Here is a 20,401-nt window from a genome sequence, read left to right as displayed (position 1 = left end):
AGACTACAAGCCACATTTAGCCAGTGGTTCACACTGTGCTTTATTTTCATACATGTTTAAGCACTCCATTCACCTTACAGTTAATAGTAACCACCTAAATTAACCCAACATGCATGTTTTTAGAAGAAGAAGTGGGAAGAAGCCAGAGTACCAGGAGAGACTCCATGAAGGAACAGGAATAACATGCAAACTGCACACAGGAAGATCCCAGCTGACCAGAAGATTCAATCCAGGAACCTTGTAGTTGTGAGGCAACATTGCTGCTCTATAAAACCTTAACACTGAAGCAAATCAAAAGTTCATTTGAAGTAGTAAATGGAGCATGCTCCATAGCAAAACTGTGCCCTGGTTTCAGTTTGGGCATAAGTAGACAAAATGTTGCATTTTACAGGTTTGGGGTGGTGGATGTGCTGTCTTAGTCCCTCTGTGTGCTGGACAGGGGCCAAGAGCACATCTATAACCTCCTTTGTGCCAATGACTGCCTTCCTGAACAGTAGACAGAGAGGTTGCCAAGTCAGTGTTTGGCAGACCAAGGATAAACTCCACCACAGTCGGAGACTTAATCCCCCAAGGAAGATTTCAGATACCTAATGGGGATTAGAGAAACTAAGAAGGCAGGTTGTGGGGAATTTATGAATAGTGAATAAGTGAGTTCAAGGAAGCCAGCAAACAAACAAATGCGCAACAAGGGAAATGTCAAAACAAAAACCTTGGAATTTACTCATGTGAAAAAGGTGCATACAAGGAAAATAGAGGTTGTGCATCTGAATATGCAGCTGTTGTTGTTGTTGTTTGTTTTTTTTGCTGAGTACTGTCTGAATGTGTGTGACAGCACAGCTCTGTCTCTGTCCCTGCCAGTCTGTGTGTGTGTGTGTGTGTGTGTGTGTGTGTGTGTGTGTGTGTGTGTGTGTGTGTGTGTGTGTGTGTGTGTGTGTGTGTGTGCGTTGCTATCACAGCCTTGAGGTGGCCATCAGCAGCCAGGAGTCAGAAGTATTATCAAGGTAACAGCAGTGAGCTGGGCAGAGGAAATCGTCACCTTTACCTTAGATTTTCTATCGAAACCCATCAGATCAGAGATGTTTGCCAAGTCTGTTGTGTGTGTGCGAAAGACCCATTAAGTACTGTCTTTCAATAGGGAGGTCATGATACCAGTCCACACGTGGACGGTTTATAGCAGACATAAAATGACATATGCCCTATGTCTGTATGGTTTATTAACTTATGCTGCTTATCCAGTGTGCAAATGATGCTTCTATGAAAGCTTCTATTCCTCAAAAAATTATTGTTGATTGTTTGTGTAGCCTAGATTCATAATCAATTACTTTCATATATTCTTAAAATGAGAAAGCTAAAAGCAAGCAAGCAAAAATGGGGGGAAATGGAAAAAAAACTCCCTTCCAGCAAATATTAAAGGTCAGTATCTATTAATAATTTAAACCATCTAAATCCATATATCTATCTCCAAGAAAGAAAACAATGTTATTTTCCAAAATGTCAAATCAATGTTTTACCAGTGATCTACTTAAGGGAAACAAAACTTTATGTAGTTACTCTTCATAACTTTTCCAAGGTCATCTAGGTGACTGGTCTGTTGTCTGGTTGGATAATAATTTCTCATAGACTGGGATGACTTTGGACTGATAGCATCCTTTCTTCTGCTACTAAACAAACCTGTTTACTCTTATAACCCACAAAGGTTTGCCACTAAAACACAGCTAGTTTGTTTGTTGAAGCCTTGCAGGGAAGAGAGGATTTAGAATTTTAATGCCCGTGTAGTGTCTTCAGATAATTACAGAGGGCAGTTGACCATGAAATTCAACCCACCTTGTTATTCAGTGACATTTGAATTATTGGAATCGCTCACAGACTCATTGGTTGAAAAGGCCAGCCTCCTGCAGCATGTGTGTTTAGCTGTTCGAGCACTGATGTGTGTGTGTCTGTGTGTGAGCCTGTGTGCATTTTCTTGAACTTGTCTTCTTCTGAGAGCTAGCTTGAGTTTAAGGAGTGGGGATACTTTTCACAAGGTGAGGTCATTTTGGCTGTTCTGTTGTTTTACCAAGGGGGCAGTTTACGGCCAGGGACTTAATTGAGCCAACAAAGGTGCTTCTAAAGATAGCTACACAAGGGCAGAAAGGCATAAAGAAGTGTGTGCTTGCGTGTGTGGGTGTGCAGCTGTACGTCTAAATATTAATCATCAGCGATTTATCATTTTCGAACAAGGGTCTATGGAACTCACAGGGTGACTTCATGGTAAATAATATGATGTAATGTATTTTTTTCATATTTTGCTTACATACTGTACATCCCTGACTGCAACAAGATACCAAGTGTTTTCCAATCTGTGTATGAGCTCTTGCCTCCACTAATATCCGAAGCCCTCTGTATCCAAACAATATTTCTGTTGACACAGTTGGGAATGCATATGCTCAGCAAAGCATTAACTAATGTAGGTACACATGCAATGACACACTGACTCTGAACATAAATAAACATAACATCGTTTTAGCATCAGTTTATGTGCTACAGCCTATTTACGTGGCTGACATGGTTTCTGAAATTATTAAAACGTCAAAGATTCTGACTCATATACATCAGTCAGAATAACAACAAACCCAGAAGAGAAGTCACTGCTATCTGCTTGAAGGAATAAGGCGCACAGAATATCCACTAACTAATGCAGTTTTGGTTCTCACTATTGTTTGCTGTCAACAGCAGGAGATACAGTGAGTTGTCCTGAGAAATAATCTTTGGTATATCCTGCACCTACTTGTTTTCAGGGCAGACATTGATTGCTCTGAGAGCTTTTCCACTGGAGCCCCTTTGTTTGTCTTTTCTTTCATGAGTAAAGTTACATGTAGAGATGATTGCCAGAGTCTGTAGACGCCCAGACCCACAGAAAAGAATGCAAACAGAAAAGGGCCGAGGTGTACGTCACAGTAGCTCAAAGCTTGTAGGTTTAAAATTGTAGCCAAATATTTACCTGTCCTTTTATTTTTTAGGTTTATGATTAATTTTATAAACATTGCCATCTTTGCTGACTTCAAAATATCTGCATTATTGCTGTGAAGTATTTTGTTGAGGTATGTTACTAGATGTGTGTGGGATCCAGTTGGGGTCTGGAGTAGAGGTCCTCTTGGGTCCACTTGGGTCAATAACTTTACAGGTTTATCGTATTCAAAAAGAAGAATAGGACAGGAGAAGGAATGTGCTGATGTTAAGGAATGTTATCTAACACTTCTGGATTAGTTCATATACGATAGAAATACAATACTGTGCAACAGTCTCAAGCTGCCCCTTAGTTATGCTGCAATAGACGTAGGCTGCCGGGGATTCCCATGATGCATTGAGTTTTTCCTTTCCAGTCACCTTTCTCACTCACTATGTGTTAACAGACCTCTCTGCATTGAATCGCATCTGTTATTAATCTCTGTCTCTCTTCCACAGCATGTCTTTATCCTTTCTTTCTTCTCTCACCCCAACCAATCGCAGCAGATGGCCCCGCCCCTCCCTGAGCCTGGTTCTGCTGGAGGTTTCTTCCTGTTAAAAGGGAGTTTTTCCTTCCCACTGTTGCCAAAGTGCTTGCTCATAGGGGGTCATATGATTGTTGGCTTTTTCTCTGTATCCATTATTGTAGGATCTACTGTACAATATAAAGGGCCTTGAGGCGACTGTTGTTGTGATTTGACGTTATATAAATAAAATTGAATTGAATTTCTTTTTATATTTCTTATTGGTTTGGAGGTCTTGCAAAGTTTTAACATTGGCTGTTTTGTGACTCGTTTTCAGTCCAGTCCTTGTACCTGAACACTTCCAGAACAATAGTTTTCTTGTTTGTTAAGCCTCTTAACACTTGACTATGAATCATCCTGGGACAAAAAGGCACCATGCTTTTAACCAGTGTTGTGTCTACACATAACAAACATATTTTTAATTGTGTCTTTAAGGTCTTTGGAAACAGAAGTTTACTAGAAACTCGGATTTTTCTCCATTTCTTAAGCTCAATCTATGAAAAATTCAAAAGACAGCAAAGTTTAATAGACATAAAATAGTATTTCTGCACCAACAAACGGTTTTGCTGATTCTTTTTAAAATATATAAAAAATAAATAAACTGGACAATTAGAGATCAAAATAAATACTTTTTTTGTTTTTAATGATCTACAGCAGATTGTAGACAGTATCTGAAAGTCAAGTCTTTAAGAAATAGGAAAGAAAATCCAGCAAAGAGCTGACACAGGACATGAGAGATGCATCTAGACCTTCAGTTGATCCATCGACTGTTCGCTGAAACCTCATCAGAAATGGTCTCAGTGCAAGGGTAGCTGTCACAAAGCCATTCTTTAGGAAGGGGAAAATGTGCAGAAGCTGAGGTATACAAAATTACACAATAACCTGACTGAAAATCAGTGGCAACAGGTCTTACAGAGTGATGGATTCAAATTTAAAAATTTAATATGTTCGGAAGAGGTCAGGAGAGGTACAACAGTGAGTGGCTAAAGTAAGGGTCTGTCATATTGTAGGGCTCCTTTTCAGCCAGCGATGTCGGGGATCTTGTCAGAACTGATGGATTATGAACACTGAAAGCCCCATCAGACTTTGATCCACCATACAATGCCAACTGCAAAGTATCTGGTTGGCAGTTGCTCCATTTTTCGCATGACAATGCAGCAAAAGCATACCTGGATGGAAAACTCTAAAATGAAAAACTATCATTCATGGATGAACCACAACCTGTGAGTTCAATATTACTGAAGCAGGACGGGATCACCTTGACAGAGAACAAAACCAAAGGCAGCCAACATCCAAAAAGGAGCTCTGAATGTCCCTCAACAAAAGAGAAAAGAAACACGAAGAACAGTGTTGAAGAATAAACACGATCAAACTCGTTTTTCTCACTTGCAAAATGTGAAGAAATGAAGGGTGACTCGAGACTTTTGCACAGTACTATATGTGACGTAATAAGGCAACTATTTACCAGCTGGTTTTCCACTTAAACGGTGACATCGTGTCGATGTTTCCAGCTTGTTTGTGCAAAAATAGTAATAGTCCACTGGTGCTTTAATTAAAGACAAAGTTGATCCATTGCGCTCTTTTCTGGCCTCCTGTGGATTCTTATATGCCTCTGCTGGGATGAATCCTGTGGATAACTCAGCTGATAGCGCTTGCCTTTAGTGCTGTGTGTGGGAATAACATTGGTTCAGCAGAGCACACGCATACTGTACAATAAGAACAGCATTCGTGTAAGGAGAAGAAAGCGGTCCGACGTTTATATATTTATTTTCTGTGCATGGTTCTAAATCCTGATCCAGCTTCCCTTAAATGCAGTTTTGGTTCACAATCCGCCCTGCGCAGAAAGAGAGAGAGGGAGAGCGAGAGAAAGAGCGCTCCTCCTCCTCCTTCGTTCCTCTTCCCAATACTCATCCCGAAAGCCAAGGTAATACGGTCCTCACGGCGGAGTCCTCTCATCATTTCTCCCCTCGCATAATGGAAACTGAATGAAAGCAGCTGTGGTACGTCCGTCACCGGTACTTTTCCGCTTCCCCCATCAGCTGTAGTGTGTGTCTCCTGTGGTTCTCCTCTTCGCTGAATAACTTCTTTCCTGGTATTTTTCTTTTCTTCTTCTTATTTATTTAATTTTTTTTCCAGACACGCTCTGAGAAATAACCAAAACCTACGACTTGCCATTAAACTGCCCTGGAAGAAGGTCGTGTTTGTGTGGATGGAGAATTTTGAGTCGGTGAGTTCTACATTAATCAACCACTACAGTCAGCATGAAGCTGCGAATACAAGCCTGCGATGTTTGCTTTCTCTCTCTCTCTTTCTTTTTTAGTTCTCGGGCAGTTCGGGAAATGATTAACATATTGCGTCTTCGGTTAGCCATGAAGACTGATTGGTTCATCAGCGCTATTGATACGGTGGTGAATTTGATCTGAGCGATCATGAAGTAGTTTGACTCATCTTGAGTAAAATAAAGATGCATCTACTGTTTTTTCTCTACTTGAAACTCAACAGGTCTCGACTATCCTGGATCACTTTTAAGGCGACCAAACCCACGGTTAAAAAAAATGGAGCAGTTTAGGCTGTTTTGCGATGTTATTTTTTGCCTGTTTTTAGTTTGTAACCTGTAAGATGCAGTAAACTGTCAACAGAAGGCTGCTGCTTAACCAGTACCTCTACAGACGGTGAGGAATTTAGCCTTGAGAAAGACCATGCTTATTGCAAGCCAGTAATCACATTAAAGCTCAGTATATGAAATAGAAATACATTTTGTACAAATGTATAAATGAGTGCGATGTTTAATTTTCATTTTATCAAGATATCTTTTGTTTCCTCTGCTTGCCTGCCTTGTTACAATTAGTTGTGCTGTTTATTTTGTATACATTGTTTTGTTATGTTCACATCTTTTTATTTCACTAGCTCACCATTTGTCCTTTTCCCTACATTCTTAAGATTCAAGTGTCTCATATTTTCTTCCTTTTTTTTCTGTTTTCTGATCTACTGATCTCACTCTCCTTGCCTGTGAGGATTAAAACAGCACCCATGTGCTACCTATCCTCATACACTCCCTCCCTTTCTTCTCTTTAGCTGGTAAATGAGCTGAAGTCAAGCTGGTTGTGAAGGTGCTCGACTTCTTCCCCCCTACGCCCCAAGCCGGACACAGCATGGCGGCGGGAGTAGCGGCATGGCTTCCCTTTGCCCGGGCAGCAGCCATAGGCTGGATGCCTGTGGCCAATTTGCCCATGCCAGTAGCACCTGCTGAAAAGAACAAGAGGCAGGATGAGCTCATCATTCTTAATGTGAGTGGACGCCGTTTCCAGACCTGGAGGAACACTCTGGACCGCTATCCAGACACACTGCTGGGCAGCTCAGAGAAGGAATTCTTCTACAATGAGGAGACCAAAGAATACTTCTTTGACCGGGACCCCGACGTGTTCCGTAGTGTGCTCAACTTCTACCGTACAGGCAAGCTCCATTATCCACGGTACGAGTGCATATCTTCCTATGATGAGGAGCTGGCTTTCTTTGGCATTGTCCCAGAGATCATCGGTGACTGCTGCTACGAAGAGTACAAGGACAGGAAGAGGGAGAATGCAGAGCGTTTGATGGATGACCAGGAGGACAACAAAGATGCCAAGCTGCCCAATATGACCTTCAGGGAGACTATGTGGCGGGCTTTTGAAAACCCTCACACTTCAACCATGGCCCTTGTCTTCTATTATGTCACTGGTTTCTTCATTGCTGTCTCTGTCATTACCAATGTGGTAGAGACGGTGCCCTGTGGCTCAGCGCCCAACCAGAAGGAAGTGCCATGCGGTGAGCGCTACACCGTGGCCTTTTTCTGCATGGACACGGCCTGTGTTATGATCTTCACCGTGGAGTACCTGATGCGCTTGTTTGCTGCACCCAGCCGCTACCGCTTCATGAGATCCGTCATGAGCATCATCGATGTGGTGGCCATCTTACCATACTACATTGGCCTGGTGATGACTGACAACGAGGACGTGAGCGGTGCTTTCGTGACACTCCGTGTTTTCCGCGTGTTCCGTATCTTCAAGTTCTCCCGTCACTCGCAGGGCCTTCGCATCCTGGGCTACACACTGAAGAGCTGTGCCTCGGAGCTGGGCTTCCTCCTCTTCTCCCTCACTATGGCCATAATTATCTTTGCTACCGTCATGTTCTACGCAGAGAAGGGTTCAAGCTCCAGCAAATTCACCAGCATCCCAGCCTCCTTCTGGTACACCATCGTTACTATGACAACGCTCGGGTAAGAGCAGAACAGACACCTCTTTTATCTGGTTGTGAGAGCTCTGTGTGTGTGTGTGTGTGTGTGTGTGTGTGTGTGTGTGTGTGTGTGTGTGTGTGTGTGTGTGTGTGTGTGTGTGTGTGTGTGAGGGCACACTCGTAAATGCAAGTACCCATGAATTTGCAAGTTTGTCTTCGTGTCTATTTGCACCTGTGTCAGTAAATGTTTGATTATCATTTGACTTGAAATGTCTGCTTGACTTTGTGGCCCAGAAATCTATAACTGCTTTCAAAGTCTGAGTCACCCTTTCCAAGATATCCTTTGCAAACTTTATGCACGATGATAAGAAACTACAGGGAAAGGACACTTTTCAGTAGACTTGTCCACTGTATTTTTACTGATGGTATTCTTCTGGGGAAAGAGCAGCCATCAAGATGTTCTCTCTCCATTATGGCTGTGCCATTGCTTGCCTTTTATACGTCACTGATAAGAGGGAGAGAGAGAAAGAGCAAGAGATGCAGAGAAATGGGGAAAGTTGAAAGCATCTTAGTGAGACAAAGTATTAGATGGGAAATATACCGACCTCTCCAACTTGCCCTGTGGTTAGCATCAATGCACTTTCAGAATTAAATGAAACAATGAGAGGCTTCCTCTTTGTAAGTTACTAGATGTAGGTCTCGAAGTGCTTTGTGGTTCAAAGACTCTGATGTAAAACATCCGAATGCTGTCTCGTTCTAAGAGTCAAACTAGTGTTCAGGTAACAGGCAGAGATATTGTTGGTATTAACAAGTAATTTTAAAAGTCATGCAGGTTTCCAGTGTTGGCTGAATGGCTAATTAACCTGCAGTACAGAGTTGTTGTTACTGTATACACTCAATCATGAATTAGTTTTGATTGATCGAGGTGAACATGCAGAGCACTAGGATGTATTTGTTGGTTTGTGTCACCGTGTATTTCCACCAGTCATTGTAATGGCAGTTAGAGGAACTACACATATATCGTTAATTTTACAGAGCACAAACGCACAGAGGCACACACACAGAGTTATGTGATGCAGCACTATTAGGCCTAATGGTAATGTGTTTTATGAGTGTCCCCTGTTGTGGATGTGTGAGTCAGACTGAGAGGCTGACAAATTGCAGCATCCTGCTAAATGTCAGAGTCATGGAGGCCATAAATGGCTCTGAGCTCATTGCTATAACACACTTGGCACCCTGTCATTGTGCCTTGCCATTCACAATCGGCCCAGAAGATCTGCTGTTGAGCAGATATTTGATTCTGAATCGGATATTTGGTCTACAGACAGACTGCATTCTAGAAAATAGAATTACATTTTATCATTATAAATTTTATTTCCTGACAAACTGTAGGACGTTGTTTGCTGTCACAACCTCTACCCTCGTGCAGTGAGTGCCTGTCGCTTTCTACATAATGCCAAAGTGTTCTCCTGTTGCTTTTGCTGTACAGCCACTCCCACACATACTCCCTTACACTGCAGCCCCAAAAGCTAGTGTCCAAGCCCCCTAATACGCAGTATGTGCAATGTCCAGTTGAGCCCGTGTGCAGGTAACCGTATGAAAAATTCACAGCGGGCAAGTGGGCATCAAGTCTCTTGCTTCCTACCCAACACTCTGTTGTGTGCTACATGTGTGAAGAGGCAACTTTGGACAACAACAAGCCCTGAATGTCCTGACGCAGTTTTGGAGTTCAAATGTGAAAACAACTTGGAAGTTATGTGTGTGTCTGTGTCTGTGTGTTTAGACTGGGGGTAGTTATTGAGCTTGGCCTCATCAATAAAACAGGGGCCAGAAGTGGGTGTCAGAGTGACTAATGATGTGGCCCACTGCATCTGCTGACTAATGTAAACCTGCCTGACATTCTAGTCTCTGCTCACAGTTTACGTCATAAAAACACACAGTCACAGACACCGATGTACACGAACCTTACACACAAAGAGAAAGATTTGTCTTTATCTATTTGACCATTTCTAAATGTATGCAAGAATGTTTTATGACAGTTTACTTTTTTCAGAGTATAATACAGATAGATCTACTCCACTTACTTCCACTTACTTGCATTGGAATCTATCGAAAAGTATCAACTGTCCGCTGAACAGCAATTTATACTCATCTAGCTTAATAAGATGAGCACCAGTTACCACAGACACTACTTTCCTTGACTTCTTGGCTTCCTGTCTCGGAGCCTCAGGGCTGAGACTTGTGCTCTTGAGTGTTTCCTTCTTTGTTCTCCGCCAAGATGCACTCACATCATCTTTACTCTCATCTTAAATTAAGTGAGCTTTAGCCCTTGTGTTTCTGCTGTGCCTCTTCTTGTCTTGTGCTTTTCCGTGTGCTTGTACATTTGTCAGATTGTCGCATGTCTCACTGCAACAAGGGTGCCCTCCCTGTGTCACTAAGTATATGCACCCTTTGACCGCTGTGGCTTTTTGATTGTTTTGTTTATCTGACAATAATCCGGCCTCAATCAGAATCCATAATCCTGCTTCAGCGATGTGCAATGAAATACCAGGTGAATAGTTTTCTGCTATTTTTGCTTGTGCATCTTTCTTCTTAGACAATGCAATTTCTTCAATAACAACCACATGCCAGAGGTGAAGAGAAATAGAGACCAAGCTGTGAAGAGTGGGCCAAAATTAGAAATGGAGAAAATACACAAGCATGCATCTATTTTTTTGTAGCTAACTGTTTTAACTGTATCAAAAGCAGACTGCAGAGAAGAAACTTGCAGGGGGCATACTTTTGTATGAACTACTTTTAGTACAAGCAAAGAACATATGATTTTCAACAGTAGACCTAAAAGGCCCCCTGTTCCTTTTGACCGACTGGACAAAAAGCGGTTTAACAACTCAAGTGAGTTAGCAAGCCACCAACTGCCATAGAGCTCTCATATCACTTTATAGCAGGGCTAAAAGGCTTAGCTCAAATCCTGCAAATGAGGCAGACAAGGATGCAAGCAAGCAGGCACACAGTGCTGAGGCTTTAGTTAAATCAGGGACATTTAGGCAATAGGACCTGTGAGGGATTTTGTTCTCTAGGTTGTTAATCAAATTGATTTTGACCTTAGGGTGGTTATAAAATTGAGCATTTGACATATTTGGTTGAACCTGTATTATAAACTGGAGGAGGCTGAGAGTGCGTTGGTGTGTTTGTGAGGGAAACGCTGCAAACCTCAGCTCATCATCGCTCGTCCATCCACACCAACAGAAACCATAGTGTCCTGGATAAGAATAAAGAAAGAAAACTGAACTTCATAATCTCAGTGTAATTTCTGACAGGACAGACAGGACCTGAGACTGATGTTTATTCTTGTCACCAAGTGCTTTAAAGGCTTGTACGGCTTGAATTTTAATCACAGTAAATTATGTATCGCAGTCGAACCTCTAATAAACGAATAATACAGACGAAGCTCACATGATTTCAAGCTAATGAAATCATGTGAATAAAGTGAAAAACTCATCAACTACTTAATAAAAGATTTTTTTTGTCTATCATTATGTTCTTTTATTTTAAATTAATATTTTAACCAATGAAAAAGAATGTATGAAAATCTGACAGTGAAGATGCTCGCTGATGTGTTGAGTCTCCCGAGCTTAACACAAACGTCTCACTCAGCTGTTAAACACTAGAGTAAAAACTGGCTTCCATGTTTCTTTCAAATTACAGCACATGAATGTAAGTGAAGTGAAAAATATTACTTCTCTGCAATGGCACCTGTCAAAAGGTGTGATGTGCAGTATTACGCAGCATTTGAACAGCTAGTTGATGGAAGCAGTCACAATGCATAGTGATAGGATTGGGTGTGATCACCACCAAAACAAAACTTTACCAAAGTGGTCCAGTGAAGGACAACTCATACACTGGTGATGAGGTGATGAACACCTAGTCCTCACAGGTGTATGTAGAGGCCCGTATGACCTGAGCGTAGCTGCAGAGGCTAATGTAGCTGCCGTTGAGGGAAAATTCCATGTTGACCTTCCATGAAGAATAGCACATATTATTATTGTTATTGGCACATATGCATAAGAACTACAATGTAGATCAAAATAAGAAGTTGGCATGGTCTAGTTACATGTACACCTGGTTAGAAGTTGTGCATGTTTTATCTGTGCAGTCAGTGTTACCAGGCTCTGATTTATGCACAATTTACTTTAGAGATAACAGCTACAGTACATGGACATAATAATCAGTGCAGATAAGTGAGTATTGATTTGGGTTTAATAGAGGAACGTGCCGTCCATTGTAAGTGTTACTAATTACCATTTGAGTGTATGACTGATGGGATTATGACTAAAAGCCAGCACCTAAATGTGAAGTCATTGACCTGTTGCCCTGAATTCATGAGAGCAGTCAAAGAATTAATTTGGTCATGAGATTAAGATCCAGATCTGATGGTAACCTCTTCTTTTCAGGGTCAAGATTATAACTGCGCTGACCTTCACAAGTCTGATATGAAGTTTGCATAGTTTGAATGAAGCTTGATGGGGACAGTTGTCATAACGATGACAACATGCAAACATTTAAACCTTAGTGAAACAGTGTATCCAGATACAGTTTTTGAATGCAGTCAAAAGAAAATTTACCTCTAAAATCACGTATTCACCAAAAATATCAACAGTTTTCATCTGAGGAAAAAAGGATACCCTTCATATTAGAAATTATTATTTGGGACAGACAGCTTCAGCTTGACCTGCAGTATTAGAAATGATGGTTCATAGTTGAGTCAGTGATATTGAGATGCTCAGTGGAGCAACCCCAAAGCATCCGTCACAATTGGTTTGGGGGTTTTCACCCAAACAGCTGTCTTTTGATCTGTTTCAAAGATGCCTGCTATGCTACGGCCAAACAGCCCTGTCTTTACGTCCCATGTCTATACATTATTCCAAGAGGCTTATATGCTCAATAATAATGTTAATTGAAATCCATAATATTTGGTTTGAACACAGGTTTGAACACTCCTACACTTTGAGCTCAACAGTTGCAAAAGCAACAGTGGAACATGTGTTTCTTTGGGACTTCTTTTAAACAATCTATCCTTGAGTTAAATTTGCTGCGTCCTGAAGAAATCTCAGTCGTTTAAAACCTATGGCACTTATATTTTATTTATCCTATAATAGAATCACTTAACAACAATTGAAATGAAAATGAAACTATAAATTCCTTGGAAGACATGTATTTTTTTTTCTGAAAGAGAGGTCTTTAGAGCCTGGCATAATGACACTAAAGATTTCAGCAGCAAACCTACTGATGTCAGGGGTTTACATAGGGCGGGCTCCACCTGTCAGTAACCTAAAGACTTTGTAATCATCTACGCATGTTAAAGTGTGATGAATGTCAGTCTGTACTTACTTTTTCACACATGACTCACGTGCTTTTGTATTGATTTATATTATAAAATGATCACACGATGGCATTGTACCACAAAATGTAAAAGAAATGTGAAGAGACCACTCAGCTTTTGTGTTAGATGGAATTATTCTTGTAAACACTTAGACGGTATTAAATCATACGCTGAACCAAAGCAGCTTGTTCTTCCTTCAGTATCTTTAGATACTACTTTATAAGATGAATTATTCATTTGATTCAGTGAGAGGGATTAATTGATTGCTTTTAAAAGGAAAAAGATATTGATAGAGATAATACACAGAGTTACTCTAGATGTTTACATTTACAGTGTTTGGAGCATTTTTCGGTACTTTGAAGTCACAGTCCAGACATCGGTTTCGGTCAAGGCAGACATCCACTTAACTAAGAACATGACAGCAGCCATGTTTCTTTATGGTTTAATTCTTGCCTTTATGTAGAAAAGGTATGATAAGTGCACTGTAAAATTCATGATAAGTGCAAAAGTGCTTGTTGCTGCATATTAATGACCAGCACTGCAGCAGCAATGACTGCTTTTTGGTACAGCAGGTAAAACAAAGGAGTGAGAAGGTAACCAGGGCACGTGCCCGTGCAGTCTCTGTGTAGATTTCCTGTAATGAAATATCAAACAAATATCAGGTATACATTTAAATATTCATACACCAAATGTAACAATAAACCAAACAAGACATCAGCACATACATGTGGCGTACGCAGCCAAGAGTTTCAGCTAATTTTCTTCACCCAAAACATTTTATTACAGACTGTAGATTCTGACAAGAGTGTGCACAATGCCATCAGTGAACATAAAGTCTTTGATTAAAGATGTTACTTTCTGTCTATATTCTTGAGGTTTTATGTGATCTCTAGGTTTTGCACATTCATTTCACGTTTGTGTTTTCCGTTTTTCTTTTTCATAGGAAACAGCTTATGAAGCCAGTAAGGAAAAGGCAGTTGGTAGGAATCCAGCCATGTTTGCACAGTTTACACAACTGTAAAAAGACTGGAACAAGATTTTGATATATCACCGTTTATCAACTGCTTATCAAAAACGATGGTATAATCACTCCTCCTTACTTACATGGTGGATGTCGCCCCTACTAAGATCATGTACATGTCTACATTCAAATGTTTACACTGTAATTGATGTGCTTTTGCCCCTTGAATGAAGGCTTATGTTCAGCATAGTTTGTTCTGTAACCGAGTATACCTTTATAAAGTAATTATGTGCTGCCACGTTTAGTTTTACATCTGCGCTGCTGAATTGTGGACTTATTGTAAAGGTAGAAAAATCAGAAGCAATTTTCCAGGGCTGTGGTTTCTAAGTAGGTTACACAGCAATCACGTGCAGAAGTTTCATGTTTCTGCTCATTGTAGTAATGTAACTTTCAACCGTCTCAATTATCAGCAGAGAGACGGTGTCCACAGTGGAGTACCAAAGCACAGAAAAAGAGACCACAGATGAAAATGATGAGTTTCACCCTGCGGGATCTTCATAATCACTGACTATAATGTCAAGTGACATTCCTCCTGTATAAATATTCAAATAGCTCAGGTTGAGTCATGAAAAAAAATCAATTACTTGCTTTTACCGTACAAACAGCAACAATAATAGGGGGGGGGGGGAAGGACCCCCCGGGATTAAATGCAGCATCTGCTGCTTAATACATAACAGTACCATGTGTAATGGGTAATATTTATGGGGGTGTTTTACCCCAGAGACTGAGCTCTTTTGGTGTGACAACATCAGTTTTTGAATGATGCCCAAAGTCTAAACCAAGCCAAGTTCCAACAAATAGGATATATATTTAATCAATAGTATGAGTCAAGAAACCATTAGTTTATAAAAGGAGTCACAGAATTTTAATATAGCATTATTCTTTAATTATAAAAACTGTTAATAATTATTTTATTTAACAGCATTATCTTATTTACAAAAAGGGGCTTTAACTGTTAGAGGATGAATATATTGCTCTTTAAAACACATTTTACATGTTTTGCCTCTGTTAAGAGGACTGTTGTGTAAAACAACAGTCTATAGCCATTCTGTGAACTTGAGCCAAATGCTAATGTTAGTGTGGCGACATGCAATAACCCAAAGAATGTTTAAATAATACTCTGTTAATGAGGCTATACATTTTATAAAGTGTAGGTCACTATTGTTATTTAGATTCATCTTCTAGAGGCCTTGAATGTGCAAATGTATTCTTAATACATTAAAATATAGAATAAGAGAGCCCAGCTGTCAAACATACATTGATATTGCCATACACACTAGCAAAATTGCAAGCTTGCTATCTATCTGAAGTTGCAACAGGAGCAAAAAATTTACTTTTTTGTTGGGAACAGTTGATCCAAAAACCTCAATAGAGCTCTAAAGGTAATCATAAACTTCATATAGGAATAAATAGGAACAGAGTAAACCGTTCAAAAAGAGCAATATACTGGTTAGTGGTGTGTGGGTACCTGCTGCTTGTATTGTGTGTCTGAGGTCACATAGGTCAATGCTATCCTGGAGTCTTAAAAAACTGGAAGTGATTCCTCTCAGCCTGCCTGGAGTCTTGCTCAGATTCTCCTTTCTTTTTGGCATCAATTTCACCCTCTTTTCATACAGAGGTCTGGATGGTTGCCCATTTTTTGAAAAGTGATATTGAGCACCAAGCCTTTCTAGCTTTTTCAGAAATCCATTTACCTGGCCACCTGTCAGCTAGGGGGTGGGGAATGTTGTGGCCAATGTGACTGTGAAGGGTAATTTACAGGGAGGGTCTTTTAGCAAGGTATTTTATGCATGTACTCTAGTTTGCTGCCGTCTTTCCATCCTCGGCGTGCCGTGCATGAAAATGCTTCGCTGTCATAGGACGCTGTGTCCTGACTAACTTAATCTCGACTAACTGGGCAAAAGTGATTGGAGTGATGCTCGTGGTGTCGAAGCAGGAAAACCGTACGTCACACGTGTGAACATTTAATTATAGGAACGGTCTCTCTCTCACTGTCTGTCACAGCTGATTGCCTTCAGCAATGGTCCTTCCAAACCTACAACACTTGTGCCCACTCCAATTCAATTACCAGCAGGCTCTCCATGAGGAGCCTGAAAATGAGTTGGTGATGATCAGTTTCCAGGGTGTTTAGCAGCATCCTGGACAGCTGATAGCTGCTGCCCACACCGAGCTCTGAGACTCTTCTTATCATTTCCTGAAACATTAAGACTTCTCTTTGTGATGAACGAGGGACTGGCTGATACATACAAACTGTCGGGTAGATTGTTTGCCTGTTCCTAACCCCGGCAGTAACACAGCTTTTGGTGACTCCTATGACTTTGGTCCTGACTAAAATAACTGTTGGATGGATTGCCATTCATGGTTTATGGTCCCTAGGCAATGAACTGAAGTCACTTTATTATCCTTCAACTTTTCATCTCATTAAATATCTTCCTAAGATCTCACATTTCATCAGGCTCAGTTGTAATAGTGGTTAGCATACTGACATCTTAATTCAGCTGTAGAAATTATGGGAAAAATAACACTTAGACCTTTTAATTCATACAAATTATACTTTGACCCATGTGACCCACTGAAAAATCATTCCTAATGCGTGTTTTGATAGCAATCGCCTCCCCCAGCAGGATACTCCATCCTGCTACAGCAAAATAGATAAATTAATTATTTTTTTAAAATAAGCTCCAAAATGACTTCAACAATGCAACAAAGAGCCCAAGGTGTTTATCCTGCTTCCTGACTTCCCATATCCCAATTCAATTAAGCATCCATGGGATGTGCCAGACTAAATCCCTGCCACACGACAAAGGACCTGAAGGATCTGCCATCGGTCTGCCCCAAAGGTCATGTGTACATGCCCTAACAGGTCCCAGCTGGCTTAGTGGCATGAGTGGGACCTGACAAATAAAAGGAAAATGGTATTGATGTGGTGGATAGATGTAAATACGCTCTTCTCCTTGGTTTCGCTGCACTGCATTAAACAGATTTAAGAAGACAGTCACTTGGCTAAGCATTGCTTCTGTTGTTTTATTGGCCCTGGATTTAGTTGGCTGTGAGCAAACACTGAATGTAAACAATTATGGATTAGACTGTATTGTGTCTGTTGGTCAGACGTACTTATTACTGAGTGGATAATAAGGGCTTAAATGATTGTGAGTGATAGTTCTCCATATATGTAGGCCAAGTTATAGAAATAAATCACTTCTCATTTCCCTGTAGAGATAATGATAAACGAGGTGTGAATACCTCTGAATAATCTTCCCAGATTTGTAGCCAGGCTTTTGAACAGGTAGACATCATTGTTCCAGTTTTTCCCTGGTTTTTTGTGCTCTCACTTTTGCACTGGCATATATGAATTTGCTCTCATACACACACTCCCATTTCTATGTCTTTCTGGGTTTACTGTAATTCATAAACTGTGTTCTGTGCTGATTATCCAGGGTGACAAAAGCAATTGTTCTGCTACACTAAATCTGTGGGGATTAATGCTCGTCTCTGGAGCCGTTCCCTCTGGTTTTGTGTGTGTGTGTCTCTGTGTGGGTTGTCTTCTTCTCTCTTCTTACTTTATTCGTTGCCATTTGATTTGGTGAGTTCATTTATTTAAAAAAAAAATAATAAAAAGGTAGCACTCAGTTAACAATTGAAAATTGTGTTTGACCTCTGCTGCGTGCTGCTGTTCTTATGTCAGTACATGGATGCAGGATGTGTCCTTCACAAAGCTATGAAACAACTTTTTCCCCCCATCCAGATGTCTTTGGGGGATTACACATGCTAAGGGATTAATCCTGCCATGTGCCATATGACAGCACCAAGCACTGAGAGGAGCACAAAAGTCAAGTCATGGACTAACGCCATTAATAGATTTCAGTAAGCCTTTTTTTGCCTTCAGAGGTTGACTAGTGGCTATATTAATTCAATTCCCAAACCCCTCTTGTAAGTAACCCATCCTCTACCTCTGCGCTCTGTGAGGAGCAAGGCCATGGTCTACTGGCGCTCAATAAGAAGTCTCCTCAAAGGATTTTGACTAGCCTCGTTTCACAGGAGACAATGTGCATTATGTTTTAATCTTATTAGCATTGAATTAACACCGCATCAATGACCTGCTCAAAACAGAGTGCATTTAAGTCCATCCAGCTTTCAGCTGTTATGCAAAACAGAATTAGAAGCACTTCTGAAGGAAAGAGAATCATCAAAGGCATTCGTTACCTCTGGACAACCTACCATGTTGAATGCATCATAAGGAAGCCGCTTTAGCTTTTAAGGGGAGATGGTCCGTAACCTTGGTATCGCACACAAGAACAATATACTTCAATCTTTCACATGTGGGACAATTGAACACGTGCGGTGTGTGCAAATTGATTTTGTTTCTGTGCAGAGGCTCGGTGGATAGGACATAACCTCTTTGTCCAGATGAAGTGTGCTGTGCAGAAGTGGTTCATTCTGGAAATGGGACATAGGAGAGGCCATCTGTATGCGTATTTGTTAAAAGCTACATGATGTCATAGCATAAAATCAATCCACTGATGAATCATTGAGAATCTAATCTGCAGAAGTGTCCATTTAGAAACTCGAAACTTAATTTATTTTGTTTTGTATACATCTGGGTATCTTTTTGAAATAATTTTGTAACATAAATCATTTTAGCAAAGATGTTATTTATCTTTATCTGTAAATGTAATTTTACAGGCGAATGCTAAAAAGCTCAGTTTCATACTTAATCTTAAATCTTATCAGGCTTTATTGTTCGGCTGTATTACTGCTTCCCCTTCTCTTTGCCTCTTCATAACACATCTCAAGTCTTTTACTCATCCTATTGCCGTGTCTGTCTCTCTCTGCCTCTCATATTTCATTTCTTTCCACCTACTAGGTAATATTGATATTGTGGAAACAAATTATAAGAAGTCTTCAGACCTCAATTTGTTTTTAAAAGTGGAATATTTCCTTATCGAGTTGTGCATTGCAGTGCCCCACAGTCCATGTGGAGCTTGCATATACTCTCCCTTATTTTCTGTCTCCCTCCCCCCCTCTTCAGCACACACACACTTTGAACCTGCATTGCTGCAGTGTACAAGCATCCAGTCAAACCAGGCTATATTACAATTAATTTGTCAGAGTTTTTGCTCTATGCTCAATAGCCTCGGGCATGTGCAGACACAGCAGGGGAATCATATCTCCCCAGCATGTTTATGAGGTGAAAGAGAAAACTATCCGCTGTTCATTATTAATATTACAAAAACCAAAGGGATGCTGGGAAGAGGGCTGAAGTATAAGGACAAATACAGCCCACTGGTTTGATCTTTGCTCCTGTACATCCAAACAGCTAGTGCACAAGATAATCACATTTCAGAGAGTATTCTTGATAATGAGTGGAAAAACACTTGCTGGAGTCTGTACTTCAATAAAGTTAATGCAGGAAATTTCCTCTGCTGCTCTGTTTGTTGGGAAAAAACAAAACTGTATATCTTTATGGAGGGTCTTAGTAATAACACAGCAGGGAAAGGACATATCCAGTGTATTTTAGTTTTTTCTGACACTCTGTATTACTCTGGGCAGACTTACGATTCAGTGGGATGAAAGGATAGAAGTCAGTCTGCCACCATTGAACTACGAAAAGATGGCAACAGAACTTGACTCGGTGTGGCTGTTGAAGAACTGCTGTGACCAACATGGGCCACAGAAAAATAATACATTAATATTACTATTACTTTTGCTAGCAAGTCCATAGGAATTAATATACAGGCTCAAAAAATGTGCTTGATGTAAGGGCTGCGTTATCGACCCACGAAAAACAAAAGAATGAATCAATTTTATGACCAACAGAATTTGTCACTATGTTTGATAAACTAAGCTGAGCAGCCAGTCTCAGCCTTCGTGCTGTGAAGCTGCGTTCACTTGTCTTTAACAAAATATCACAGTCAAAATTACCAACAAACCAATGTTTCATAGAAAGTGTTGCACTGCCTGCAGTCTTTGTGTATGTTCATGCACACAGACAGTTGACAAGCGCTATGATAGTTTACAGCTCTGCTAGGAATTTAAACATGAATTGATTACCAAAGCTGCGTATGGTGGAGCTGACACTCGCTGCGTTGTAACGACGCTGATCATCATTTTAATTTATTTTATTTTGTTTTTTAATGGCTGCCTCCAGCAGGATAACATGCCATGTCGTATGTCAAAGCTCAAATCATCTCAAACTGGTTTCTTGAACATCACGATGAATTCACTGCACTCACACGGCCTCCACAGTCACCCGATCTTAATCCCACAGAGCACCTTCGA

The 20,401-nt window shown here is 40.5% G+C and overlaps 1 protein-coding gene across 3 annotated transcripts in view; it reads left to right on the top strand.

Annotated features, from left to right (window-relative positions):
* The first annotated feature begins 5,206 nt into the window (after positions 1 to 5,206).
* The window catches only part of kcnd3 (potassium voltage-gated channel, Shal-related subfamily, member 3), a 115,452-nt gene continuing 100,257 nt past the window's right edge, over positions 5,207 to 20,401 (top strand). For 2 of the 3 annotated variants that reach the window (XM_084917036.1, XM_084917034.1), the window contains exons 1-3: positions 5,207 to 5,509; positions 5,646 to 5,736; positions 6,585 to 7,764. In XM_084917036.1, coding sequence (XP_084773162.1) covers positions 6,662 to 7,764 — 1,103 coding nt within the window. In that variant the 5' untranslated portion in view covers positions 5,207 to 5,509; positions 5,646 to 5,736; positions 6,585 to 6,661. Of the gene's footprint in view, positions 5,525 to 5,645; positions 5,737 to 6,584; positions 7,765 to 20,401 lie in introns of all 3 variants that reach the window. The other variant, XM_084917035.1, reaches the window with a different exon arrangement.

This window comes from Perissodus microlepis, chromosome 20, assembly GCF_051167445.1.
Source record: "Perissodus microlepis isolate ML-2025 ecotype Zambia chromosome 20, ASM5116744v1, whole genome shotgun sequence".
NCBI classification, from domain to species: domain Eukaryota; kingdom Metazoa; phylum Chordata; class Actinopteri; order Cichliformes; family Cichlidae; genus Perissodus; species Perissodus microlepis.
This window is presented reverse-complemented; position numbering and strand designations above follow the sequence as displayed.